Source organism: Triticum aestivum, chromosome 2A (assembly GCF_018294505.1).
Source record: "Triticum aestivum cultivar Chinese Spring chromosome 2A, IWGSC CS RefSeq v2.1, whole genome shotgun sequence".
Lineage (NCBI taxonomy): Eukaryota > Viridiplantae > Streptophyta > Magnoliopsida > Poales > Poaceae > Triticum > Triticum aestivum.
In genome coordinates, this window is record NC_057797.1 from 123701681 (window position 1) to 123728968 (window position 27288).

The window sequence follows — 27288 nt, forward strand, 5'->3', positions numbered from 1 at the left end:
TTCAATTAATCAAATTATTTAATGAACTCTCACTCAGATAGACATCCCTCTAGTCATCTAAGTGATACATGATCCGAATCAACTAGGCCGTGTCCGATCATCACGTGAGACGGACTAGTCATCAACGGTGAACATCTTCATGTTGATCGCATCTACTATATGACTCATGTTCGACCTTTCGGTCTCTCATGTTCCGAGGCCATGTCTGTACATGCTAGGCTCGTCAAGTCAACCTAAGTGTTTTGCATGTGTAAATCTGGCTTACACCCGTTGTATGCGAACATTAGAATCTATCACACCCGATCATCACGTGGTGCTTCGAAACAACGAGCCTTCGCAACGGTGCACAGTTAGGGGGAACACATTTCTTAAAATTTTAGTGAGGGATCATCTTATTTATGCTACCGTCGTTCTAAGCAAATAAGATGTAAACATGACAAACATCACATGCAAATCATAAAGTGACATGATATGGCCAATATCATCTTGCGCCTTTGATCTCCATCTTCGAGGCGCGGCATGATCACCTTCATCACTGGCATGACACCATGATCTCCATCATCATGATCTTCGTCATCGTGTCTTCATGAAGTTGTCTCGCCAATTATTACTTCTACTACTATGGCTAACGCTTAGAAATAAAGTAAAGTAATTACATGGCGTTTTTCATTGACACACAGGTCATACCATAAATTAAAACAACTCCTATGGCTCCTGCCGGTTGTCATACTCATCGACATGCAAGTCGTGATTCCTATTACAAGAACATGATCGATCTCATACATCACATATATCATTCATCACATCCTTTTGGACATATCACATCACACAGCATACCCTGCAAAAACAAGTTAGACGTCCTCTAATTGTTGTTGCATGTTTTATGTGGCTGCTATGGGTTTCTAGCAAGAACGTTTCTTACCTACGCAAAAGCCACAACGGTGATATGCCAATTGCTATTTACCCTTCATAAGGATCCTCTTCATCGAATCCGATCCGACTAAAGTCGGAGAGACAGACACCCGCTAGCCACCTTATGCATCAAGTGCATGTCAGTCGGTGGAACCAGTCTCACGTAAGCATATGTGTAAGGTCGGTCCAGGCCGCTTCATCCAACAATGACGCTGAATTAATATAAGACTAGTAACGGTAAGCAAATTGACCAAATCATCGCCCACAACTACTTTATGTTCTACTCGTGCATAGAATCTACACATAGACCTAGCTCTGATACCACTATTGGGGAATGTAGCAATAATTCAAAATTTTCCTACGTGTCACCAAGATCAATCTAGGAGATGCTAGCAACGAGAGAGAGTAAGTGCATCTTCATACCCTTGAAGATCGCTAAGCGGAAGTGCGCGTTACAAGAACGCGGTTGATGGAGTCGTACTCGCGACGATTCAAATCGCGGAAGATCCGATCAAGCGCCGAACGGACGGTGCCTCCGCGTTCAACACATGTACAGCCCGGGGACGTCTCCTCCTTCTTTATTTAGCAAGGGGAGATGACAAGTTGAGGGAGAACTCCAGCAGGATGACGGCATGGTGGTGATGGAGCTCGTGGTTCTCCGGCAGGGCTTCGCCAAGCACTACGAAGGAGGAGGAGGTGATGGAGAGGGGGAGGGCTGCGCCAGGGGAAGAGTGCGGCTACCCTCCCACCGCTCTATTTATAGGGTGAAGGGAGAGGGGGCCGGCCCCCCTTAGATGCATCTAGAGGGGGCGGCCAAGGGGGGACTTGCCCCCCAAGTTAGGTGGGAGGCGCCCCCACCCCCTAAGGTTTTCAACCCTAGGTGCCTTGGGCCCTTGGGGGGACGCACCAGCCCACTAGGGGCTGGTTTCCACCCTTGTTCAGCCCAATTGGCCCATCGGCGCAGGTGGCCCCACCCGGTGGACCCCGGACACCTTTCGGTGGTCCCGATACAATACCGATAACCCCCGAAACCATTTCGGCGACCGAAACTGGACTTCCATATATAAATCTTAACCACCGGACCATTCCGGAACTCCTCGGGACATCCGGGATCTCATACGGGACTCCGAACAACCTTCGGTAACCACATACTATTTCCCATAACAACTCTAGCGTCACCGAACCTTAAGTGTGTAGACCCTACGGGTTCGGGAACCATGCAGACATGACCGAGACATCTCTCTGGCCAATAACCAACAGCGGGATCTGGATACCCATGTTGGCTCCCACATGTTCCACGATGATCTCATCGTATGAACCACAATGTCGAGGATTCAATCAATCCCGTATACAATTCCCTTTGTCTATCGGTATGTTACTTGCCCGAGATTTGATCGTCGGTATCTCTATACCTCGTTCAATCTAATTACCGACAAGTCTCTTTACTCATTCTGTAACGCATGATCCCGTGGCTAACTCCTTAGTCACATTGAGCTCATTATGATGATGCATTACCGAGTGGGCCCAGAGATACCTCTCCGTCATACGGAGTGACAAATCCCAGTCTCGATCCGTGCCAACCCAACAGATACTTTCGGAGATACTTGTAGTGCACCTTTATAGCCACCCAGTTACGTTGTGACGTTTGATACACCCAAAGAATTCCTACGGTATCCGGGAGCTGCACAATCTCATGGTCTAAGGAAATGATACTTGACATTCAAAAAGCTCTAGCAAACGAACTACAGGATCTTGTGCTATGCTTAGGATTGGGTCTTGTCCATCACATCATTATCCTAATGATGTGATCCCGTTATCAACGACATCCAATGTCCATGGTCAGGAAACCATAACCATCTATTGATCAGTGAGCTAGTCACCTAGAGGCTTACTAGGGACATGTTGTGGTCTATGTATTCACACATGTATTACGGTTTTCGGTTAATACAATTATAGCATGAACAATAGACAATTATCATGAACAAGGAAATATAATAATAACCATTTTATTATTGCCTCTAGGGCATATTTCCAACACTCCACCCAATTCAAGCTCTTTTCTCCCACCCTCTCCTTTCTTCCGCCGCTGATACGTCTCCAACGTATCTATAATTTTTGATTGTTCCATGCTATTATATATATTCCGTTTTGGATGTTTAATGACTTATTTATACACTTTTATATTACTCTCCGGACTAACCTATTAACCGGAGGCCCAGCCCAAATTGTTGTTTTTTGCCTATTTCAGTGTTTCGCAGAAGAAGAATACCAAACGGAGTCCAAACGGAATGAAACCTTCGGGAGCGTGATTTTTGGAACACACGTGATCCAGAGGACTTGGAGTGGACGTCAAGCAATCAACGAGGAGGCCACGAGGCAGGGGGCATGCCTACCCCCTGGGCGCGCCCTCCACCCTCGTGGGCCCCTCGTTGCTCCACCGACCTACTTCTTCCTCCTATATATATTCATATACCCCGCAAACATCCAGGATGTAACATCCCAAATTTTCAATTTGGAATGTTATACAATAGATCATCATTGCATATCATGTTTTATTGCATTTTGGTTGACCCTAGAAATTTCACGCAACTCAAGGACCCTCGGAGAGAGTTGGGGATTTCGTTATTTTCATATTTGAGTTTTCTCAAATTTTGAAAATAGGATCATTTGATTTTATTTATTTTATCTGAAAGTGCTAGTGATCGACTAGAGGGGGGGTGAATAGGCGATTTTTATGAAAGTCTTCAAAACATGGAAGTTTCGAAGACAAATGATAGAAATAAACCTATTACCATGCAGCGGAAGGTAGACTACACTAGGCAAACCATAGTCAAGTATTCAATGAAGTGAAAGCGCAATGACTAATAGCAGCTAGGCAGTAAGGATCAGGTAGGAAGATATTGTGAAGCCAATCAGAACAAGTAATCACTTAGTGAAGCCAAATGGTGATGCAATCGTACAATGACTTCACAAGGACCAACAGTAAGTAAAGGGAAGGGAAGGATGAAACCAGTGACTCGTTGAAGACAATGATTTGTTGGACCAGTTCCAGTTGCTGTGACAACTGTACGTCTGGTTAGGGAGGCTGAGATTCAACTCAGAAGACCTCGTCTTCACCTTATTCCCCTTGAGCTAAGGACACCCAGTCCTCGCCCAATCACTCTGGTAAGTCTTCAAGGTAGACTTCCAAACCTTCACAGACTTCGTTCATTGGTGATCCACAATGACTCTTGGATGCTCAGAACGTGACGCCTAACCGGCTGGAGGATTCACAGTCCTCAAGTGTAATAAGTCTTCAGATCACACAGACAGGAAGACTTAAGTGATGCCTAACACTCTTTGGCTCTGGGTGGTTAGGGCTTTATCCTCGCAAGGAATTCTCTCTCAAAGGCTTCGAGGTGGGTTGCTCTCAAACGACAAAAGTCGTACTCTAACTCTGAGCAGCCAACCGTTTATGATTGTAGGGGGTGGGCTATTTATAGCCACTAGGCAACCTGACCTGATTTGTCCGAAATGACCCTCGGTCACTAAGGAACTGACACATGTTCCAACGGTCAGATTTCAAACACACACGACAACTTCACTTGGACTACAAGCAAAGCTGACTTATCCAACTCTGGACAAGATTTGCTCTCATAGTCTTCACTCGAAGACATAGGATTTTGGTTAAGCATCACTTCAGTCATTCTGACTGGTTCTCTTGGACCCCACTTAACAGTACGGTGGTTCCTATGACTCAACAAAGAAGAAAAAGAACGATGAAAGAACTAAGTCTTCACGCTCCATAGTCTTCATGCGATGTCTTCTCTTGTCATAGTCTTCAATGTGAATGTCTTCACATACCACCTTTGCCTTCAATGTCTTCATTCATTTTTAGGGGTCATCTTAGGAAAACCGAATCAATGAGGGACTTCTACCTGTGTTATCCTGCAATTCTCACAAACACATTAGTCCCTCAACTAGGTTTGTCGTCAATTCTCCAAAACCAACTAGGGGTGGCACTAGATGCACTTACATTATCTTCAATTATTTCTATTATAAAAGTATGAGAGAGGGAATAAAATGACTTTCCCAAAATAAAGAAAGATTGAGGATTTAATAATAAAATCAAATAATATTTTATTTTGGTTCTTTTGCTATTTTATTTGAATTTAGGAAAAATGCGCGTTTTTCAAAATTGCATTTAGGCCCCAAATAAATGTTCATCCTGTGCGGCTTGATTTTAGAAGCCGGAAAAAATTTATTTCGGGATTTTTGGAGTCCGTTTAGTATTCCTTTTGTTTTTTCTCCGAGCGTAATTATTAAAAAAAAAGTCCGAACCGACCTACGGGCCGTATCCGGCCAGGACTCCCTTGCCGAGGCCTTTAACTAGCGCCGCCCCGAGGCCGAATAGCCCAACCGCGCCCCGTCCCAAACCCTAACCATAGCCACGCCGCACCGCGCCGCCACCCGCCGCCGCCCGGCGCCGCCCCGCCCGCAAACCCTAGCCGCCGCCGCCGCCAGCCGCCGTCGCCCCGCCGCCTTCCCGTGCCGCCCCGCCCGCAAACCCTAGCCGCCGCCGCCAGCCGTCGCCAGCTGTTGTCGCCTCGCCGCCGCCGGAGTTCGCCGCCGACGAGGTCGAGCCGCCCCGTTTTTTTAGAAAATCGTTAGGTTTTCACCGGGTTTTTTCGGTTTTTTTAGATTCGTTTTTTAGATAGATCTGTTTTTTTTCTCGGTTTAGTTAATTAGCGAGCGTTCGCTCGTTCGTTCGTTTTAACGAACGCGTTCATCTTTTAGAATCAGATAACGAACGTTCGTTCGTTAATCTGTTCGTCGTTTTTCTTTTTCTCGGATTAAATCCGCGATTTTTCCGATCGCGATTCCTGATCCGATTTTCGTTCTAGTATAACTTCTCGCTCGTTTATCGGAATTAGACGATTCAAGCGCCTGGAGTTTCGTCTCGAAGCCCTCTTTCCGTTTAACCAACTCAAACAAGTTTTTGCCTCTGTAAAAATTGCCCTAGATCCAGAATAGTAAACGAAGCTTGTTTCTTTTGCCATTTGTCTTTCGTTGCTTAGTTCAATTTGATTCTTTTTGCCAACCGGAGTTCTTAAGTTGAACTTTCTGGTTTTGAGTTTTACCTGTGCATTAGTTGAGTACTTATTATATGCTTGTTTGTTTGCGATAGAGTACCCGGATTGCGCCGCTTGCTATTTTGAATCGCTAGGTTTCACGTATCATCAGCGAGGCAAGTAACACTTTGATCATACCTCCTACTACCCAGTTTTATTGCATTAGATCAACCCTCACACATTGCATGACTAGGATCTAATTAAATTATGGGTTTGGGAAGTAGTTGAGGTAGTACCTATCACCTGTTATTTATCAAACCTTTGGGAGTTACTTCTATGTTTGCTTATTATGCCATGCTATGCTAGTAGACGTGGATTTGGGTGAGTGAAATCCATGACAGATGTGAGTTTGTTTAATTAATGGTTTATCTAAGGTGGCAACTTAAATACACATCTAGGTGGATTGAGGCACCTGGGTATTCCAGCGATTGCCTGTTTTTTTTGGACCGCCACCCAGGCTCAAAGGGATCATGAGATTATTCATGCTAGAAACTTCCGTGTGCAGCCACAAGCTACTATGGGCTCTAGCGTAGTTGAGTAAGTCGTGCGAACTCTTACAGTGGTAGACTAGCAGATGTAGGGAAAAGTAGGTGTAACGGTCTACCCGATCGTAAGGTGCTAGCGCTTCTGAAAGACTATGTCTCGGCCATCCGTTTCTCAAACACCATGTAGTGCGAGAATCCCAACGGAGGAGATCGAGTCTTGTGGGGAAAAGTGCGCAAACCTCTGCAAAGTGTATAAACTAATCATGATTAGCCGTGTCCCCGGTTATGTATGTCTTGAGTATCTAGTACTTGGATTATCATGTGAATCTCATCATGTTACTCTAAATTAATATTGTTGGGTTTATTGATGTTTCTTAATTGGGATTGAGAATGCTGTCAACCATTCTTAATGTTTAACAACCACCATGATAGTTAAATAAAATTTATTCCTTTGCATTAGGGGAAAATTGGCTTTACGCAAAACTGTAACCATAGAGCTTTCCACCAGCCAAATATGCATGTAGTATAGCCGCATTCCTTCATTGCTCTCTATGTGTTACATTGCCAGCATATTCCATGTGCTGACCCGTTTCGGGCTGCAACGTTCATGTTGCAGACTTTTCAGACGATGAGTAAGGTGCTTTTAGGTCGTGGTTCTATACTCAGTGATGCCGTTGGAGTTGATGGACTCACTTATCTTTCAAGTCTTCCGCTCTTATCGTTATTAGATGGCCTTAAGCCATATTTATTGTAATAAGTTCTCTTTTGAGACACTCGTTGTAATAAGTGTGTGATTGCTACTGTGTTATAAATCCTTCAAGTACTGTGTGGTGTCAGCATTACTGGTCCAGGGATGACACCTGAGCACAGAGATTGGACCGTTTGAGGTCTGGTCGCTATACAGGAGCATCATGAAACCCTATTTCCATCGCCGCAACCTTCTGTACCCAAGAGATCTCATCTTGAGGCCTTTTTAGGAGCTCCGTCGGAGGGGGTATTGATCACGGAGGGCCTCTACATCAACTCCATGGCCCCTCCGATGATGTGTGAGTAGTTTAACTCAGACCTTCGGGTCCATAGCTAGTAGCTAGATGGCTTCTTCTCTCTCTTTGGATCTCAATACAAAGTTCTCCTCGATTCTCTTAGAGATCTATTTGATGTAATTTTCTTTTGCGGTGTGTTTGTCGAGATCCGATGAATTGTGGGTTTATGATCAAGTTTATCTATGGACAATATTTGAATCTTCTCTGTATTCTTTTATGTATGATTGATTATCTTTGCAAGTCTCTTTGAATTATCAATTTGGTTTGGCCTACTAGATTGATATTTCTTGCAATGTGAGAAGTGCTTAGCTTTGGGTTCAATCTTGCGGTGCTCGATCCCAGTGACAGAAAGGAAAATGACACGTATTGTATTGTTGCTATCGAGAATAAAAAGATGGGGTTTATATCATATTGCATGAGTTTATCCCTCTACATAATGTCATCTTGCTTAAGGCGTTACTTTGTTCTTATGAACTTAATACTCTAGATGCATGCTGGATAGCGGTCGATGTGTGGAGTAATAATAGTAAATGCAGGCAGGAGTCGGTCTACTTGTCACGGATGTGATGCCTATATACATGATCATACCTATATATTCTCATAATTATTCGCTTTTCTATCAATTGCTCGACAGTAATTTATTCACCCACCGTAATACTTATGCTATCTTGAGAGAAGCCACTAGTGAAACCTATGGCCCTGGGTCTATTTTCCATCATACAAGTTTCTAATCTATTTTATTTTGCAATCTTTACTTTCAATCTATATCATAAAAATACCAAAAATATTTATCTTATTATCATTATCTCTATCAGATCTCACTCTTGCAAGTGGTTGTGAAGGGATTGACACCCCCTTTATCGTGTTGGTTGCGAGGTTCTTATTTGTTTGTGTAGGTACGAGGTGACTCGCGTGTGGTCTCCTACTGGATTGATACCTTGGTTCTCAAAAACCGAGGGAAATATTTACGCTGTTTTGCTACATCACCCTTTCATCTTCAAGGGAAAACCAACGCAGTGCTCAAGAGGTAGCAGCCGCCGACGCATGAAACCGTCGGAGAACCTGTCGAAGACGGAGACGGCGGAGGTGCCGAAGGATCCAGGTATCACGCTCGCCCAGAAGATCAGCTCGGCGATGCGGCAAACTCGCCGCGTCAAAGCGAACACCGCAAAGAAGGAGAAGCTCAAGAAGCGGTTGGCTAACAATGGGCCTGGTGGTGGCATTGGGCGTGGAGGTCGTGGCAGACGAGGCGGTCGGCACGGCCGTGGCGGACGCTGCCAGATGGTTCAAACTATTGATGGAGGCGACAGACAAGAAGCTCAAGTTCGAAGAGAGGAGGACCATGATTGAAAAGAGGAAGGCTGCGCTCGAGGAAGAGAAGTTGAAGATCGTTGCCAATGCGGAGGACGCAAGATGTTGACCTTGAATGTGGACTCTCTGGATGCTGACGTAAGAATTATCGTGCAATCCGTCCGCTACCAGATGTTACAGCAGCAGAAAGATCAGTTGGCGGCGATGGAGAATGAGGACGTGGCGGAGGCATACGTGGACGCGGAGGTAGATGCTGCCTACGCGGTGGCGACAACACCTCCTTGATCGAGGAGCAGACGGCTGGGACTGTCGGTCCGGCAGGACAGAAATGCACAGACTACCAGATTAATATTCTTTGGATTCGGGCATGTAAAAATTAAGCATATTTGCCTCTTTTTGGTTGTGATCGGGCATGCGGTCCGACGCTGGTGTGATCCGGCATGCTGTATGGATCGAAGTACATTTGAACTTTTTATGGACAGGATAGTGGTCTCCTGCATCCGTGTCCATGGACTAGTCTCTATCCATGGACGGATGCGGGAGGAAATTTGTGTGCCCTAAGCATGTATTCTCTCCAAAGACATGAAATAGAGAAAGAGCCGCACCTTACGTCTCATGTCTATCTATATCTCTGTTCACGTGTGTTCCATCAAAGTCTCAACAAAATTCGGTGTCGAAAAAGCTATTTCTGTAAAACTATCTTTGTTCAAACTTGCACTACACAAATCTACTAAACTTAACAACAAGCTTGGGCTTCATACGTGTTACTCGAGTCTCGATCTCTATTCTAGAACTCTAGGTGATTTCACCGGGTGAGTAGGCAACACCAGTCGATTCGATCGACCACAAAGAACAACCTAAACAAACAGTGTGTGAATTTTCCTTTTGCTCCATGACCTTGCACAAAGACGACCGTGATCACATTACATCAGTACCCTTCTCTCGTGCATTCCTGGATGATGAACTGCCTGCAAAACCATGGGGCGTGCAGACGTTAGAATGATTCCGTAAAAATATGAACATTGATTTCTCGAACATCAATATAATAACGTGATTGAAAGGTGAAGAACAGATATCTCATTTACTTGATCATGTCAGCAGACTTTGAGTCGCTTGATGCTGCGCCGTCGTCCTCTTGATTCGCCAGTTTCTCTCGTGATCGTATCCTCGTCGATGAAGTTCTGATCCGACCCCTCTGAAGAAATGCACAAGTAGTTCCCTTGTAAGAACCTTGCCGTGCTACCCAACTCTATGAAAACAGACTAATTTGAAGATGTCTATTCATAATCTTATACGTACTCCACAAAAATGTGCGTCAATGAGGACTAGTGGTGTCATCCCCGAGTTCGTTGCTACTCCCTCCGTTCCAAATTACTCGTCGTAGAAATGGATATATCTAGAACTAAAATACATCTAGATACATTTATACCTGCGACAAGTAATTCGGAATGGAGGGACTGGCAGGGTGATTGATCGTTTATCCTTTCTTCTTTGAACTTTTGGTCATTTATTCTTGGTAAAACACATAGCTGAGTAAACTAGACGGTGCTACGAAATCAATGTATTCAAGACAAACATAAGTTGAACTAGCACCCTAAAACATAAGTGTTCCTAAACATAAGCTTTTTTTTAGAGATTTCAATACAGGCTATATGCCTATACACGAAGCAAAATGGGTCTATATACATCTATACGTAGTCGGTGTTTAAATATCTAAAACGTCTTATATTTAAAAACGGAGGGAGCATCTTTGAGGAACAACGTACCTGCAGTGCTAGAAGGGGAGCGCCCGCGCTTGGCAGAATGGCACGGGGAAGATGGTCCAGAGCTCGTCGCGCTTGCTTGGGAGCAGGACTCTTGCACGGTCTCAGTGGACGATGCATCATCATCATCATCATCATCCATGGAATGGACTTCCCCATCTCCCTGATTTCCACAGCAAGGCGTTCTGGCCGGCTCAACCTTTGCTCTGTCAACCTTGGACGGTTGCTTGGGCCCTGAAGCTCCTGGTCCTGGGGAGAGATCGAAGAGGCCCCTGAAGCTGATTTCACCGTCGTGTAACCGGTTCACGAACGACTCCTGCAACAAGCCTAGGTAGAGCATGTGCTTCTGGTCCGTCCATCCGGCCGAAGAGCACACCACCATCACGTCCTGCCATAGCAAAGAAACAACTTCAGAATCAATCCAGAGCTGCACAAATCTGCGGGTAATTAGACGGGGAAGACGAAGAAGAAGAGAACGCTTACCGGGAAGCGCGCGAGCTCCCGCAGGCCGGCCCGCCCCTCCTCCTCCTCCATCGTCGTCTCCTTCCCAGCACCGCACGACCAGCCAGAGCGAGAGAGAGAGAGATGAGAAAACAGAAAAGATCTCGAATGCCTCGGCCGGCCGACGGAGGTTTCTCTTTTATTTCCTTGGTGGCGCCGCTTTTCCACGTGGCCTTGGGGAGGGGCGGTAAATATCCGCCACAGTGTCACGCGCGAGCGCGTGCGGCAGGTGGCCGCGCTGCACCGCCTACCTCGTGCCTTGTTTATTCCGATCCGGATGGTTCGACGGTACCGCGGCCGAGATATTTTCAGAAACCACGATCTCGCGTTTGGTACAAAGAAGAAAGAAAGACTATGGATATTTTCCCGGCACAAACAAGCAAACGATGATATTTTCTGGTCGATGGTAATGAGGTTTGGGTTTGGGATGGGCTGGTGGCTGCCGTGACGTCGCGCCTTTTGTCCCGGCAGCAACTTGTGCTGTGTATTCTATGCCAACTTTTCTATCCTTTCTCGGCTAGTAATAATTAGGTTTTGTTTTGCCACAACCTCGACTTTAGCTCCAGGGGGACAGCAGACAAGATGTTTAAGCAAGCTAGTGCCTTTTGGAAAAAGCAACGCTCCTGCGCTGGTTTGTTTCGGTGACTATTTTTACTGGAAGATCGATCGACCGCTATCCAGTTCTATCCATGATTCATCATGGGTTTCGGCTGTCGCGGTCGCCGATGAGTTCGGTGGTCGCTATCCTCAACAGAACGGAGCTGCGTCCGGTCAGAGAGAAGATCGGCGAGGAAGATGGATAAGAATACGGGCCCGAGATATTTTCGCCGGCGCGCTGAAAAGATCTGGGTCGCCGCGGCGGCGCTGACGAGGCTGTGACGAGCTCTGACTTCATCCGCGTGGTGGCCTTGTGGGTAGCTCGACCAGGGGGTGCGACGTGACATGGACAGCGCGTGAAATAATAATACACTCTTTTAATCGATGCACCTAGTATAATGCAAAACAAATACCAAGACTCAACCACCTCTAAGGAAAAACCATTTCAATCACCCATGTGAATGTGAAACAATGTACTAGTACCAAATATCATTAGCTTTTCATAGCAATATACAAATCCCCTCGTAATATTATATGCTTCCTCGCGTTCACAAACAAAGTACCATCTCGCGAGAGGAAATATTGGCTAAAACTTTGTTGTGTTTGGCAACATATCAATAATGCCAGAAACGTCATTTACTTTTTCAACATGGGCGCCAGGGAGTAGTATTAGTAGTACAGTAGTATACAATGGATCTGGGGAAGAAGTCATGATGTCGAAACATAAATACAAGAAGAAATTATGAAGATTGGGCAGCATAACTTATTCAGGAGCAAAAGACCACTCCCTGTGAGATTCCAGCATTAATACACGACGATGCTGTGATACCTAAATGAATCACCGAACCCCCTCAAGCGGTTTATTTGCAATCACTCAGGAGCAGATAACCGTCTTCGGCACGTCGAAAGATGGGAGGCCAGCAGAAAGGCCCAAACAGAGACCATCTCCCTCATACAGGTCTTTGTGACGCAGCAAGCTCTTCCACCCTCTGCCGCATTTTGTACTGCAGCATGGGCGGGGCACAATCCAAAGGAGTTTCCCCTGCTCAAAAAGTTCATCAAAGTTATCGATTCTGTCACCGTCATTTGGGCACAGCACTATTGATGATTAAAAGTAGCATTCAGAACGAAGTAATCTAGAGCAATCATTCTATTGTATATCAAGTGTGGATGTATATAGTATTTTAGAGCAATCATTCTATTGTATATCAAGTGTGGATGTATATAGTATTTTAGAGCAATCATTCTATTGTATATCAAGTGTGGATGTATATAGTATTTTAGAGCAATCATTCTATTGTATATCAAGTGTGGATGTATATAGTATTTTAGCTTATCTACTTCTATCTACAAGCTAAAAGCTAAAATGTTGCATATATGCTGTTAGCTAGGTTCTTTCCAGCTAACTTTGCAAGGCTGTCTGGAAAAGCCCGCGGAGATAGGCTTTTATTCCGTCACAACTTATAGTAGTTGACAGAATACAAAAGCATAAAAAACATCAAAGCCACCAAAGAGCCTTGCAATCCAATTAAACTCTTCCTTTTGTCCATGCTAGCTCGTATTTTGGTTTGAACTGCACGAATATGTGTGTAAAGAACATTCGACGGTATCAATATTAATTCAGTGGATTGGTAGATCGGATAGGAACATGTTGATGAAAGAAACTTTTGTGCTTAAGAAGATTATAAATCAACTTTAGGAACTCGACAATGTACAGTATTTGAGCAATATATGCTATCCATGATAAAACTGCCTCAGATAGTAAAAGCAACCAACCTTGCCCATTTTTGCGTTGAATATTGGCTCCACTATCCATGAGAATAAGAGCAATCTCAGTCTGGTTAAATAGCGCAGCCTGCGATTGTCCATAGGCAGATAGATGTTCAGTAGATGGTGATTTGCTCGTTTCTATATGTATGTGCCAAACGCAACAATCTTCTGTAGCACAATAAAGCATGTGCACCACTAAATTATTAAAAAAATGAACAGGATAAGTAATCATGTTGGCGTGCAAAGGGGTTCTTAATTGTGGGGGGGATATCATCTGTATTTGGCACATACAGAAGCAACAGTTCCAGAGAAGGCAATGTAATCTGGTCAAGTGAATCTTTGGATACTTAATTTATCAGCAGATACATCTCATTTCAGTATTAGTGCACACGTGTTTTATATCATTCAGATGCATGGGTGTGCTCTGGCCTTTACATCGCAAATGGTGTTTCCCTTGTAGGACCGAACATTTATAAGCAAACGGCTACACAAAATGGTACAATGATGTGCAAATATAAGTTGACCACGAGGGAGTTGGTAAAACAACCACATACCAAATGTAGCAAAGTGAATCCTTGCTTGTCGCAGTAGTTAGAATCGACTCCCTGCGCAATGTAATTGTAAAAAACAAGTAGATAAAAATAAAACGAGAGAAAAGCTAGAAACAATACCTGGCTAAGAAGTTTCTTCACAGCTTTAATATCCCCACCCTTAATCGCTTCTCTCAGTCCCTAAAAAGGAATGAAGATTGGATTTTTAACAGAAAACTCCTAGAATGCCAGGCCAGAGATATCGCAAGTACCTGATGGGTTGAATAAAGAAACAGAAAATGAGCACTATTGAGCTGTTCCTAAGCTTACCTCTCCAGTAACTTCATAGTCAGACGGAGTCTTATCATTGCTGTCGTTGCTCATCAGGCCAAGATTTAAGAATGAGCTGGAATAACAACAATCAGGACACAGAGATGAGAAGGTCAGCTACAGGCAAAATGTTTGTGCCTAATGCACATATGTAATCTTCCTATTACAAAGAATGTATAGGTCCTGGCATTTAAGATAATGACCAAAATATGCAATAGATCTTGCCAAACAAAGTTGATCACATAGTGCAAAAGCATACTACGAAGATTACGAGAGACATATATGACAATAAGTTAGAATTCCTCTTAACAATGCCAGAACATGACAAGTCTACCGAACCTTGAGTTGCTGCTGGAAGTAGCTGAAGCCTTCTTCAAGCTTGATTCAGATGACTGCTGGTTGCTAGAAGGTTTTTTAGGCTTTGGGTTTGATTGTGCAGTTGACGAAGCGGCACTGATATTCTGGTACATAAGAATAATTATGTTAATATACACCTACAACAACCGATTAAATGGATCGGATTGTCGTCAACCTTTACAGGCGCAGGTTCAGGTTTTGGTGCCTCGCATATGCACAAAGGCATCCCGCATTTGCACTCGATAACGGCAACTGGAGTCTGAACCGCTGAACTTCTCGTGGGCAACGAATCATCATCTTTATCCAAATTCAGCCCTGAAAAGGAGTCTGCAGCACCCGAAACGCTCCCGGCAGAACTCGCGTTATCAACACCCCCGCGTCTGCAACATCGCACGGGAAGATAGACAAAAATTCAGTTTATATCCAGACCAAACATAGTCAGTGTTTGCGCGGTCAGATTCATCAGATTGTAGCAAACTAGTGAGCCAAGCTACCTGGATGATGATTTGTTGAAGCACTCGTAGCAGACCCTGGCGTCCGTGTATATCCCGTACTGCGGCAGGGCCTGGAACCAATCGAAGCAAAGAGTTTAATCAAGCAAGCTTGGGAACCCTTGACTCCCTACACTCACAAACTTGCTCAGTTTTGAGGTTCCCTACCATGTGGTACGAAGAGTGCTCGTGGCAGAGCGTCCTCCCGCAGCTGCGGCAGTGGTGCTGCGAGAGCGTCAAATCAGTCAGAGATCAGGGACGCGGCCAAACGAAGAGAATCTCTGCAAGGACGGGAAGGGGGAGGGAGGGGGAGGACGCGTACGCGGCGGCGGAAAGTGGAGAAGGTGCAGCGGCAGACGTCGCAGTGGGCCGACTCCTGGAACGGCGGCGGCGTCTCCATGGTCTTCGCCGTCGGCTCGCCGCGAATCCGATGCTCCGACGATCTGGGACGCCGATCTGAACCGAAGACGATTGGGGGCGAGGTGGTAATTTGGGAGTCGACGACGGCGAGAGGATTATTGTCTTGCTCGATCCAAGGGGAACGCGGAGTGTCGCTGGGCGGTTTCGGGCCGTCGATCGATGGCCTGTGTACGGTCAAGATCGCATCTCTCGTGTTCTCCTCTGACTCTTGCTCCAGAGCAACTAGTCATTAGTCAACCGACGGAGCAATAGTAAAGCACATAATTTCAGTAGACGAGCTCTTGGAACATTCAGAACATGAACCGATACTTAACATTTGACAAGATTCCACATGATTTTTAAGCTCTTGTACAGACAGCGTTTTTGAGAACTTTGGCTGATGATTTTCAAATTTCCTTCTGACTTTTTCACGCTCAACTATTTAGATGATGGTTGTACTTCAGGGAAGGAAAACAAAGCCTCTTAGCAAATCGAGCACATTGTGCCATTGCACCTTATGAACAACTCCCATGGAAAAATATACATGGCACAGAACAGCGTGTCAAGAATAAGAGTCCTTGAGGCATATATATAATCATTTGACAGGGAAGTCCAATACATCTAGAGAAGACAAGGCCTCGAAAACCCGACTTGAATCACTGATTGGGTTTCCTCTAGCAATGATCATCCCACACTTGCAGTTACTTGCGATTTCAGCAGTGGCCAGGGATAAAAATGGCACAGGAGCCACACATGGAGATCCTTCAAAGCCGGTAGAAAACTGGTCGGTTTTTAAATCCTGCATCAATACAATTGACATGACTGTAACCATCAGGCACTGGCAGTTCATATGGTTTCATCGGTGAGCATGGCAGGAACAGAAATGCACAAGAAGCCACCTATGGATATTCAAAAGCGAAATATGTACGAAAGGTGGAAGTCAATCCTGTAGGAACAAATGACGATCCCAAGTAGACATTTCCAAAAAAAAAACATATTAAAAAGGTCATGCATTTAAACAATAATAAAGCCCTCAGAAATCAGGTTAAATCAAAGACCAAGCCTTGAGGGCATGTCATACGGCACCTGCGATGCATGAATTTCCTCATTGAGTAGAACAGGATTGCCGGCAAGCTGGAATAGCTTCAATTTACACAACAAATCTGTACAAAATATGCTAACAAGTGCCCAATAGTATAAAAGGGGCAAGCCCTTGCCAAACCTGCACTGATATCATGGACAAGCCATGTTCTATGGCGGTATAATGATCCAGCACGCAGTTCTTAAGGTTTCATCAGTGGACACAGGAGGAACAAAAATGCACAAGAAGCGAATCACAGGTAAACTTTTTAATTATTAGGAAGCAGTTAAGATTTAAAACTAAAAATGCCAAGGTGGAAAACAATTGTATAGAAACAGATGATGCTTTCAAGTAGAAAATTCCATGCGAAAAGAAGTAAAAAGGTCTTGCATCTAGAAAATAAAACCCTCAGAAAGCTGGTTAGATCATAGACCAAGCCTTGAGGCCTAGTAATGTCATACAGCACTTGCAATGCATAAGTTTCCTCATTGGATCATAAACCAACCAGAACTATTTTTAGAAGCCTCCGCTATAATGGAAATCAACTCTGTAAACAACAAATGATTTTCTCAAGCAGACAAATCCAAGCAAAGTACATTACAAAGGTCTCACAATCACATGATAAACCCTCAGAAAACTGGTTAGATCATAGACCAAGCCTTGAAGCCTAGTAATGTCATACGGCACTTGCAATGCATGAGTTTCATCATTGGGTACAACAAGATCAAAACACAAATAACGAGTCACAACAAGAAGTTCATTTAAAACCTCCAAAAGCTAGAGATGCCAACATACTCTGTAGCAACAATGATGATCTCAACTGGAGAATTCCAAATAAATTGCATTACAGAGGCCTCGCATCTAGACAATAAAACCCTCAGAAAACTGGTTAGATCATAGACCAAGCTTTGGGGCCTAGTAATGTCATATGGCACTTGCAATGCATAAGTTTCTTCATCAGGTACAACAAGATCAAAACACATATAGGGAGTCACAAGAAGTTTGATAAAACCCAGAAAACTGCATGAGAGATGGAAATCAACTCTGTGGCAACAAATAATGCTTTCGAGTAGACAATTTCAGGCAAAGTATATCACAGAAGGTCTCAATATTAAACCCTCGGAAAAAAAATAGATCACAGACCAGCCCTTGAAGCCCAGTAATATCATACGGCACTTGCAAAGCATGAGTTTCCTCATTTGGTACAACAAGATCAAAACAAAAATACGGAGTCACAAAGAGAAGGAAGTGTCACGGAAAAGCAAGCTGGAATAAAATTTGCATAACAATATGTGAGCTAATAACACATAACAATCTAAAGGTGCAAAAACAAAGGACCTGAAATAACTTGAAATTCCAAAATTGTCAAAATCCATTGGAATTTGTTGAATTAAAATAAATTATATGATAGTGTTGCATAAGAAATTACGCAGAAAACTTAGTAGCAGCCTTTACAACCTTTTTTTCTTGGTTACTCTCTGGATGATCTGAGTTGAGAGTTTACCTTTGCTTCCTTGAAGATTCTAGGAAGGAGCCGGCACAAGAAAATGTACATCTTTGGTTTATGGCAAAAGTTATAGACAAGCTTTCATTGCTTTATTAAGTGATCATACACCCGATATGGTATGAGGTATGAACTGAGAAGCCAGTGATGTGACAGTAACTACTCTACAAATCTACATCACCATTCTCTTGTACAAAACTGGAGACTGGTCTCAATTCTATTCTGGCGGTGTACTTTTTACATGCGCAATGCATCAGAGACTTTTGCAGCATCCACGCCATATCCAACATTATGAACCCTTAATATGTTAGCACCATTCCTAATCCCAGCTGCATTAGCAGCAACTGTAGCTGCATCTCTCTCAACTGGATCGGCACGATTGCATATTTCACCTAAGAAACTTTTTCTTGAGAGTCCAAGTAATATTGGCACATGTGAAGCACCTAAACTCACTTTACCCATCTCTTTTCTAATGGATCCCAAGCCCTTGATTATTTCAAGATTATGTCTGAGTTTCTTGGAAAACCCAATGCCAGGATCAAGAACTATCCTCCACAAAGGAATTCCAGACAACTCTGCTTCTCTTAACCGTGTGTATAACTCAGAAGCAACTTCTTTGCAGACATCATCATACTGTAAATTCTGTTCACTCTGCATAGTTGATGGATCACCTCTCATGTGCATGGTAACATATGGAACTCCAAGTTCAGCTACAACTTCAAGAATACTTGGGTCAAGCTGTCCGCCAGACACATCATTAATCATGGTGGCTCCTCTCTTTACAGCTTCAGCAGCAACTTGTCCGTAGAATGTGTCTACTGAGATCAGCTTCCCTTCCATCTCGGGGATTTTGACGATTGCATCCAGAACAGGGACCAGCCTCTCAAGTTCTTCACTTGCAGATAGTCTTGTTGCAGAGGGCCTGGTGGATTGAGCACCAATATCAATTATGTCCGCGCCTTCTGATATCAACAACTTGGCCTGAGCAACAGCAGCCTCCACTTCTTGAAACTTACCTCCGTCACTAAAGCTGTCCGGCGTCAAGTTAAGCACCCCCATGACAAGGGTCCTCTCACTCCAATCCAACAGACGATTTCCAACAGCCATAACCCTCTTGATACCTTGTGTCCCAATTAAAGATTCACCACCAAGCTCGTTCCACACATCAAAGAACCCACCGCTGCACTTCGAAAGGGAGTGCCAGCTTTTCTCCATATGATCGTCAGCCGAGGACCCTAGAAGGTCAACAAGAGGCGCTAAAACGAATTGTCTCTCATGGATGCGCTCATGTGGCACAGTCAGGGTCTCGGTACTGATCTGGGAGTCGCCATACAGGAGAATATCCAGATCGATAGGCCTTGGGCCGTACCTTATCCCGGCGGTCCGCCCTATATCCCTCTCGATCTCCTTCAGCTTCTTGAGCAGATCATGAGGCCCCAGCTTGGTGGTGCCCCGAACAGCGGAGTTGAGGAACCGCGGCTGGTCCGTCACATACTCAGGGGCGGTCTCGTACAGACAGGCGTGTCTGGTGATCTTTATGCCCGAGTCTTTCATCAGCCGCAGCGCCCTGTCGAACGAACTGATCCTATCCCCCACATTGCTTCCCAGAGCGATCACAATCTCTTGGTCGGCAGGGCTTCCCACGATGTGCGCATATGAACGGGCCCTGCATGGATTAACAAACCCCGGCGCTTTCCTTGAGGGGTTGAGAGAATGCCTTAGATCCCATGCTGCTGTTATATTAAGAAGAACGAACGAGTTAGAAATGCCTTTGAACTGGAATGTAGAGGGGCTGGTGAACAGATTCGAGCTTGGAAGGAGAGCTACCTGGAAACGTGTTGGGCGCCGCTAGGCCCCCGCAGTAGTAGCCCTTGGCGACTGAGTACATCTTCCTCAGTGTCTCCTTAGCATGGAGCATGTTGGAGCATGCGAGCCAGGACTAGCCCTGCTGATTAGATTCTCTTTCACATCAACCTCTTCCCTGCCGTGCGGAGGGATCCCCGTGGTCGATGCCCTGCGGAGTGAATCTGCTCGGCCGCGTCAGCTGCGGCGAAATCTGCTTGCTGTACTTTGGAGCTAAACTAAATCTGCGGCGTAACGGAAGCCGGAGAGAGAGAGACACACACAAGCGTACCTGGAGATGCAGGCGAGTGACGCACCGCGGCGCTGGTCCTTCGAGCCTAGGCTGACGGCGGAGGTTGGTGGTACCGTCGGTCGCTCGGCGGGGGGAGTGGAGGGGAGAGAGAGGATGCTGCGCCGCGCCTTCGGCGGCGGGGGGGTGCTGCTTTGCTGGGTTCGGATTTGTTTACTCCATCATCATCGGCTACCCCCCCCCTACACTAACCTACTACCTACCGGGAGCGCTGGCTGGGCTTGTTACGTACAGTGCACGCGACAGCCCAATAGCCCATACCAAGGGCACAGACGAGCTGCGCGACCGCTGAGCCCACACACACACGCACGCGTGCGCACGATCGGCGTCTCTCTTCTCCGAGGAGCGCGCGCCAAGAGATCGTGGCGAACGAAACGCGAGCTCTCTCCTTCCCTCGGCCGGCGGCGTGTGCGCAGGGCGCCCGCCACTTCGTCGCGGTGACCGGTGCTTGTCAGTAACCAATCATGGTATGCGGATATGTTCTTCTCCCCAGCTTCTCAAGCGGATGATGCTGGTTGATTTCGCTGGAGGTTCGTTTTATTTTATTTTATGTTTTGATGAGACTAGAGGTTTCATTTCGCTGTTCGATCAGGGTGATACAAGGACACATTCGCAAAAAAAAGGGGGATTTTTACTATCACCGTCCCAATTGCACAAGGATTTTTTTTCTTTCAAAGAAGAATCATAACGCGGCAGAAAACTGTCACTGAATACGACTTCACTGCTACGGCGGACAGCATCTACTGGCTGCTGCTGAGACGGATGAACAAGAATGACCCTAAGACTCGGCAACAAAACTGTAAATCTGTACAACTGTTACTACTTCCCAAAAGGTCTCTGGAACACTTTCAGGCCTATGTACAACAGTGTGACGCTTATACTGCGTAGTCGCCGGATTCGCCGTCGCGCCGCGTGTAGCTCTCGCTGCTGGACATCCTCGTCATGTTCGCCCGCTGCACGAGCCGGACCAGCGACTGGACGACCTCGGACATCGGCGGCCGGAACTCTGGCTCTGCCTGCTCAGGTTTCAGGACAAGCGTCAGCGGTGTGGCAAAAAAAAAAATTCAGAGACACATGAGAACTGCAAGAGGAGGTGTTATGGAATGCACCTGCACACAAAGAGCTATCGCATCGGCGAAGCGGGACAGGGACTTGGAATGGTACAGCCCCTGGAGCGCCGGATCGACCATCTGGTCCAGCGCGTCGATGTCGTGCAGCTGCGGGGCGGCCCATCGGACCAGCGACTGCTCGGACCGTGGTCGGGACCTGCGGTGATTCATTTCAGACAGTAACTGGAAGTTCAGTACACTTCAGTGGGCTACATGTTCTTATTACAGTTTACAGGGAGTTGCCTGAATATTCTTGGGCACTTCTGAAACAATTTCAGGAAGAGATATGGATAGTGCAGTAGTATTTGATTGCGGTGCGTACCTGTCAAAAGGTTTGCGGCCAGTGAGGAGCTCTAACATGACTACTCCGAAGCTATATACATCGCTCTTCAGTGAGTATTGGCCAGACATGGCTATCTCAGGTGCCCTATATCCTGAGTTTTCTTCTGATTCCTGGAATTGATGATATGTAAGTAAGTAATTATTGACAGAAATGTTTGGCCCTAAATTATGATCATTAGCACCTGCATTGCGAAATATGCAGAACACCAAACTCAGTATCATCTCACTTGTTCGATCAGATACTATCTAGCCTTGCATCCAACTAACAAGTAATAGTTGAACAGAAACTCATGTTTGCTCCACTAATATCCATATTAAACTAGCATCATGCTATGTGAAATACTTAATTATGGATAATTGACATAAACAAAATGATAATATGTTTCAGCTGCAAAATGGCAAATAATTCTAGCATTTCCCTTTGATGATTAACATTAAATTGTGTGATATTCCTGGCAGGTTGTCAGGAAGTCTGAGGATATAGTGCACGACATTACCTGGAATTCCTGGTTAGGAATAAGATCTCCATATCCAGAATCCGAAAGGTGAGGGTTCAGCTCATTATCCAGTAAAATGTTTGATGACTTGAAATTCTTGTGGATCACAGATGGCGAACATGTTTCATGTAGGTATCTGCAGAATGCCGATGATTGTCATTGACATGAATTTTTAATTCCAGATTAACACGAAGGGTTGACAGGCATGTTCCACTTACTCTAATGCCCTTGCAGATCCAAGAGCAATCTTTACACGGCTATTCCAGGACAGTGGTTTGCTTTGATCATCCACCAGGTTAAGTAAGTCACACAGAGAACCATTTTGATAGAATTCATATGCCAACAAGCACTGCCCATGCTCTGAACAGTAGCCAACTAACTCAGCAAGGTTTGGATGATTTAGCCTTGAAATATTTGCAACCAACTCAATGAACAAATCAGAAGGATGGCCTGGGAATGCAGAAAAGTTGATTTTCTTTACAGCCAGGACCTGAAAATACCGGAAGATGATGAGAATGCAATAGTAGCAAGGGGACTTTATTCAACATCAAGTCATGGTTAATGAAATGAGATTGTTGAGCCCAATTAGCACCATATAAAATCAGACAACAGCATTTTGCAATGATACAAGCATAGATCGGGTATTCCCATGCATACAACAAACTTTCGTGCTATTACATGGATATATTTTGAAGCAGGTATAATTTGATGAAAAATATTTATGACAGATATAAAATCCCCATACTGTAGATGTTTAGTAGGACAAGATATGAATGATATGTATGATGGCATGAATGATATGTTTAATCCGGGAAATAATGGACATCAAGTAATTGGGGAAGCACCTTCTGATCATTGAATTGTGCTCTGAAAACACGTCCAAATGATCCCTCACTGATGAAATGGTCAGCACTGAAGCTTCCTGTTGCTATCTGCAGGTCGGCAACTGTGTATGCAGGTATTTTGATGGAAGACAAACTTATCTTCCTTGTAACAGACTTGGGTGTGAGATCATTTTCATCGAAGGACTTGTGCAAGTCAATTTTTGTTGGAGGTTTTAAGCTCATTGAAACAGTCTTTTGAAATTGATCCTTGCCAGTTGTTGAGATGATCTTGATGGACTTCATCTCTGAAAAATATAGTTTTGACTTTAAGAGAGACACCTTGCAAAATGGAAATTGTGAGTAAAGAAGTAAGGAAATGCACAATTCACTGGAAAAGGAAGGTTGAATAATTTATTCCTGGGCTAGAGAACTGTAGTAAGATGACCATGTGGAACTCAGAGGCAATGACGCTTACGTTTAAATCCTGAAGCAAGGGGACTTAGAGGTTCTTTCTGTTCGGGGTCTTGTCCTCGGGACAACTTCCAAGATTTCCTCTTGATCACAAAGAATGCAAACATTGCACCAAGAACCAGCAAACATATAACAATTCCAGCTATTGCACCACCTTGTAGTTTGGAGTGTTTGCTGCCGCTGTTGGATGGACCATTGTTGTCATTACTACTTGGAAGAGCAGGGCGTTGAGGCGTTGGCGTTGGCGTTGGCGTTGGATTTGTAGCTGGTGGGGGTGGTGGCGCGGGACCATTGCTAAATGAGTTTCCAGTTGTCCTACGAAAGGAGTGGAGTACTAACTGTGATTCCATTCTACATGCTTATATCAGCCAAACCATGACAATTGTAGTAAAACTGCTTACTGTAGACTCCTTATTTTCTTTAGCTTATCAGGGACCCAGCCCGTGAATTGGTTGTTCGCGACATTTCTGCAAGAATGGTCGAATGTTGCATTTATAGGACGATTCAACCGTGAATTAGAAAAGGTTGTGGGTATATCAACTCACAAGTCAGTAAGAGGAAGATTGGCAAGGACATCTATCGTGCCACTGAATTGGTTGTTCTGCAGATAACTGGCAAGAGGAGATATTACATTTGTAATCAACATATGGACTTTATTCTTGTTGATGAAACAAATTGATGCAGAAACATTACAAAACAATGTACTCACAGTGTTTTCAAACTTGTTATAGAGTTGAAGCTTTGTGGAATATTACCAGAAAATGTGTTGAATGAGATATCCCTGAGTGAAATGAATTAATGGTTCAGTTTTTTCACTAGCTTGGCAGCTTACTGCTCAAACAGAAAATCACTCACATTGTTGTTAAGTTGGTGAGCTGGTTAAACATATCACTGATGGTTGAGAGCTGGTTATGAGCAAGATTTCTGCAACGGAGACATTAAAATAATTTGGTCAGATCATACCAGAAAAAAGAAATGACAAAGAAAGTCAGCTGATACATCGGCTTATCAGAGATAAGTAACTTACAAATCCTTAAGTGCGACCATTTGGGAAATAGAGTATGGTGTGGTTCCAGTGAAGTGATTTCCAGCAAGATTTCTGCAGATCAAGTTCTCTGTAAGAACTAAAAGATTGTTCCGCATATAGATAAGAGCAGCTTGAGTTGCACATAGAAGTACTACTTACAATTTCTCGAGATTTGGAGGAAGATTATAGGGAATGTCACTGCCTCCAAGATAATTATTGCTCATATCACTGCACAGAACTAAACTAGATCGAAACTTGTTTTTGGTGAGAGGGCATTGATGTTTGGGATGAGAGAGATCTCACTAACAGCTGAACTAGTGCAGTCAGTAGGTTCATATTGTAACCCAAAGTCCCGTTAAGACTCATGCCCGGTAAGTTTCTGTCAGGTATTAGGATAAATAAATATCAGATAAGAAGGATAAACAGTTGTGACTTGCAAAAACACCACATCTGAATCTCAGCTCACATTGCTGTCACTCTGGAACCCGAGCAAGTGATCCCCTGCCACAACTGCCCGCAGGGATCTCCATTTTGTGACACCCAGTTTTTCAGCTGGGGTGGGTGGTTCATTGTTGTATAGAAGACATTGAGGGCTGTCACTGCATAGGCAAATGCAGATTTTGGGAGAATCAGTAATGCTTGTGGATCGATATTTCAGATAAATGAGTAACGATGTTTTGTTCTTACTTTGGTCTTCCCAATGAAAGTATTTTTTCAACACAAAAAAGCAAAAGGAAATTATCGTTTAGTTCATTATGTAGCAATATTTCCTTTAAATTTCCTCCGACCCAAAGTGGTCGGACCCTTCCCCAGACCCTGCGCAAGCGGGAGCTACATGCACTGGGGCTGCCCTGCCCTTCCTTCTGCACATAACCAATACTTAACTCGTCTAATGGGAATGCAAATGTGGTTACTCATTCCATCGCTAATGTTGTAATAGTGTGAAGGCTAGTGATGTTATGTATGATTCAGTTCATTCCTGAGTGTTGGAATTGGCCACTAAAGATTTTGTAAACAATTATTAATTTTATATATAGTACGGCTTCCAAATAATACCAAACTTGTCTTGCTAATGTTGTAATAGTGTGAAGGATAGTGATGTTATGTATGATTTAGTTCATTCCTGCATGCTGGAATTGGTCACTAAAGATTTTGTAAACACTGATAGTTTTATATAGTACGTTTCAGAATCATACTTAACTTGTCTTACTTCCAAATTGGAAAATAATACTGTACTTAACTTGTCTGTACCATCGACGATTTCGAAGTTGACTTTTGCAAATAAGTAGTCATGTCTAACAAGGTATCCCCATTATTCTGTAACCAAATGTTCATCAAGACTAGTTTGATTCTCGAACCAAATGAAATATTAATAGAACCAAGAGCTGGGTTATTTTGGCAATCACACAAACATTTTTTTCGGACTAGCAGCTGTCTGCAACCCCGCACAAAACCAGGCATAAAAGAACAAATGAACTAATTTTTCAGAAACTCTCTGCTGAAGTCAGACATCTAGGTGGATAAAACCAAGAAATCTAGAACTTGCCACAAATTTAGCATCACCACTAGGAAAATATTATAATTAAGGAAAATTATAACTTCTGAAAACTCTGCTATTTGTTCGTCCCAAACTGCAACAACCCTAAAATTCCCACCAAGAAAGGATAAAAAAAGGCAGCAGGAACAAACGAAGAGCTAAAGAAAGTAAGAAACATCTTTACTTGGTTTGGTTAACTGACAACCAAGGAAAATGTTTATGGGATGCCAATGAACAAAGCAGAGCTCCAAATTGACCAAAAGCATAAAGCAAGGACGGGTCGAATGAGACCGTTGGGTCCATGAATCTTCCAGCTTCCTCTCCTGAGCCGAAACGCATCTTCTTAGCACAATGGTTTCCTGTTTCCATCTAAACCTAAAATTTCAGGAATCCAGGAATGGGTACCGAAAGCGGCCTATCTGCACTGAGGTGAACCGACCAAAGCAGGGGGGAAGGAGGAACCAAGAACACAGATTTTCCCCCATCCGTTGCTACTCAGTCAAGCTAAGAAATGCATTGTTTGTTGGTTTTCCGAAGTAAAATCAAACCAAAAGAAAAGAAAATTGAGTACAAGAAGTAATAATACAACTCGCTTACCATCGTTGGAGTCGGTGTTGGCATGAGCCCCCAAGGAGGCGGTGGCCAAGAACAGCAGCGCCGCTCCAATGGCCGCAGCTCCTCTCCCCCTCATCTTGGTCGTGGCCGTGGTCGTGGTCATGGCTGCCGCGTTGGTCACTGCAGCACCCGTCTGGCCGTCTGCACTCTGCAGGCAGGCTCTGAGACTGGGAACACAGCAGCACCGCTGCAACGCCCAATAACTTATGCTCCGGAAAAAGGTCTCTTTTGCGCCCACTGCTTTTGTTTACTTGGTAGTATTACTTTTTCTTTTTTCTCGGTACTGACATGTCCTTTTTTTCCCCAGTGGATTGTGTATTTGTCAGGAAGCTAGAATTAGGGAGAAGGGGGAGGGCTTTAAGAAGTGCACTTCGCACGCTGAGAAACCCCTCGGAAAGGGCAAAAACTAATTATCCCTTCACGAGCAGTGTCATCTTTTGCAGCCCTCACTTTGGGACTGAGGCAAGATTTTTGCGCAATCCGGTTGTATCAGCTTGATAAGACGACTGAACGAAGATATTGTTTTATC

General features: G+C 44.4%; 3 protein-coding genes across 8 annotated transcripts; all 3 read right to left on the reverse strand.

Moving 5' to 3' along the window:
* Window positions 1-9450: 9450 nt before the first annotated feature.
* Window positions 9451-11416, reverse strand: LOC123187934 (uncharacterized). Of its 2 annotated transcripts, XM_044599936.1 has the most exons (4): window positions 11109-11416; window positions 10629-11013; window positions 9948-10057; window positions 9451-9830 (listed from the first exon to the last, which is right to left on the reverse strand). In XM_044599936.1, exons 1-3 carry the CDS (start codon window positions 11157-11159, stop codon window positions 9957-9959), a joined length of 537 nt encoding a protein of 178 aa, XP_044455871.1. In that variant the 5' UTR covers window positions 11160-11416; the 3' UTR covers window positions 9451-9830; window positions 9948-9956. The 2 variants fall into 2 exon arrangements, with proteins under 2 accessions (XP_044455871.1, XP_044455872.1); XM_044599937.1 differs by lacking the exon at window positions 9948-10057.
* A 771-nt stretch (window positions 11417-12187) lies between these two features.
* Window positions 12188-15767, reverse strand: LOC123187933 (vacuolar protein sorting-associated protein 27). Its single transcript, XM_044599935.1, has 10 exons — window positions 15524-15767; window positions 15370-15426; window positions 15205-15275; window positions 14886-15090; window positions 14693-14814; window positions 14354-14429; window positions 14165-14224; window positions 14048-14098; window positions 13500-13578; window positions 12188-12765 (listed from the first exon to the last, which is right to left on the reverse strand). Exons 1-10 carry the CDS (start codon window positions 15599-15601, stop codon window positions 12674-12676), a joined length of 891 nt encoding a protein of 296 aa, XP_044455870.1. The 5' UTR covers window positions 15602-15767; the 3' UTR covers window positions 12188-12673.
* A 395-nt stretch (window positions 15768-16162) lies between these two features.
* Window positions 16163-26991, reverse strand: LOC123187932 (folate synthesis bifunctional protein, mitochondrial). Of its 5 annotated transcripts, none has more exons than XM_044599934.1 (17): window positions 26742-26991; window positions 25074-25206; window positions 24915-24986; window positions 24767-24835; window positions 24608-24679; window positions 24436-24504; window positions 24290-24361; window positions 24126-24191; window positions 23982-24047; window positions 23585-23895; window positions 23131-23414; window positions 22504-22775; window positions 22286-22421; window positions 21769-21899; window positions 21447-21603; window positions 21230-21353; window positions 16163-19918 (listed from the first exon to the last, which is right to left on the reverse strand). In XM_044599934.1, exons 1-17 carry the CDS (start codon window positions 26860-26862, stop codon window positions 18423-18425), a joined length of 3651 nt encoding a protein of 1216 aa, XP_044455869.1. In that variant the 5' UTR covers window positions 26863-26991; the 3' UTR covers window positions 16163-18422. The 5 variants fall into 5 exon arrangements, with proteins under 5 accessions (XP_044455869.1, XP_044455868.1, XP_044455866.1 ...); XM_044599930.1 differs by lacking the exon at window positions 16163-19918 and adding an exon at window positions 25849-25924 and having other exon boundaries at window positions 20951-21353; window positions 26742-26945; XM_044599933.1 differs by lacking the exons at window positions 21230-21353; window positions 21447-21603; window positions 21769-21899; ... (11 more) ...; window positions 25074-25206; window positions 26742-26991 and adding exons at window positions 20013-20212; window positions 20320-20510 and having other exon boundaries at window positions 16163-19915.
* Between the last annotated feature and the right edge of the window lie 297 nt (window positions 26992-27288).

Bases quoted from the DNA above. Each gene is read 5' to 3' on its own strand.
- LOC123187934 (XM_044599936.1), bottom strand. From the start codon at position 11,159: ATGGAGGAGGAGGAGGGGCGGGCCGGCCTGCGGGAGCTCGCGCGCTTC. The intron at 11,014-11,108 runs GTAAGCGTTCTC...TTGCTATGGCAG, and splicing joins GGGAGCTCGCGCGCTTCCCG to GACGTGATGGTGGTGTGCTC. The intron at 10,058-10,628 runs GTACGTTGTTCC...GCATTTCTTCAG, and splicing joins CTCCCCTTCTAGCACTGCAG to AGGGGTCGGATCAGAACTTC.
- LOC123187933 (XM_044599935.1), bottom strand. From the start codon at position 15,601: ATGGAGACGCCGCCGCCGTTCCAGGAGTCGGCCCACTGCGACGTCTGC. The intron at 14,225-14,353 runs GTAAGCTTAGGA...ATTCCTTTTTAG, and splicing joins ACTATGAAGTTACTGGAGAG to GGACTGAGAGAAGCGATTAA. The intron at 14,099-14,164 runs GTATTGTTTCTA...TACATTGCGCAG, and splicing joins TGAAGAAACTTCTTAGCCAG to GGAGTCGATTCTAACTACTG.
- LOC123187932 (XM_044599934.1), bottom strand. From the start codon at position 26,862: ATGACCACGACCACGGCCACGACCAAGATGAGGGGGAGAGGAGCTGCG. The intron at 24,987-25,073 runs GTGAGCTGAGAT...AATACCTGACAG, and splicing joins GGTTCCAGAGTGACAGCAAT to AAACTTACCGGGCATGAGTC. The intron at 23,896-23,981 runs GTAAGCAGTTTT...CTCCTTTCGTAG, and splicing joins AAGAAAATAAGGAGTCTACA to GACAACTGGAAACTCATTTA.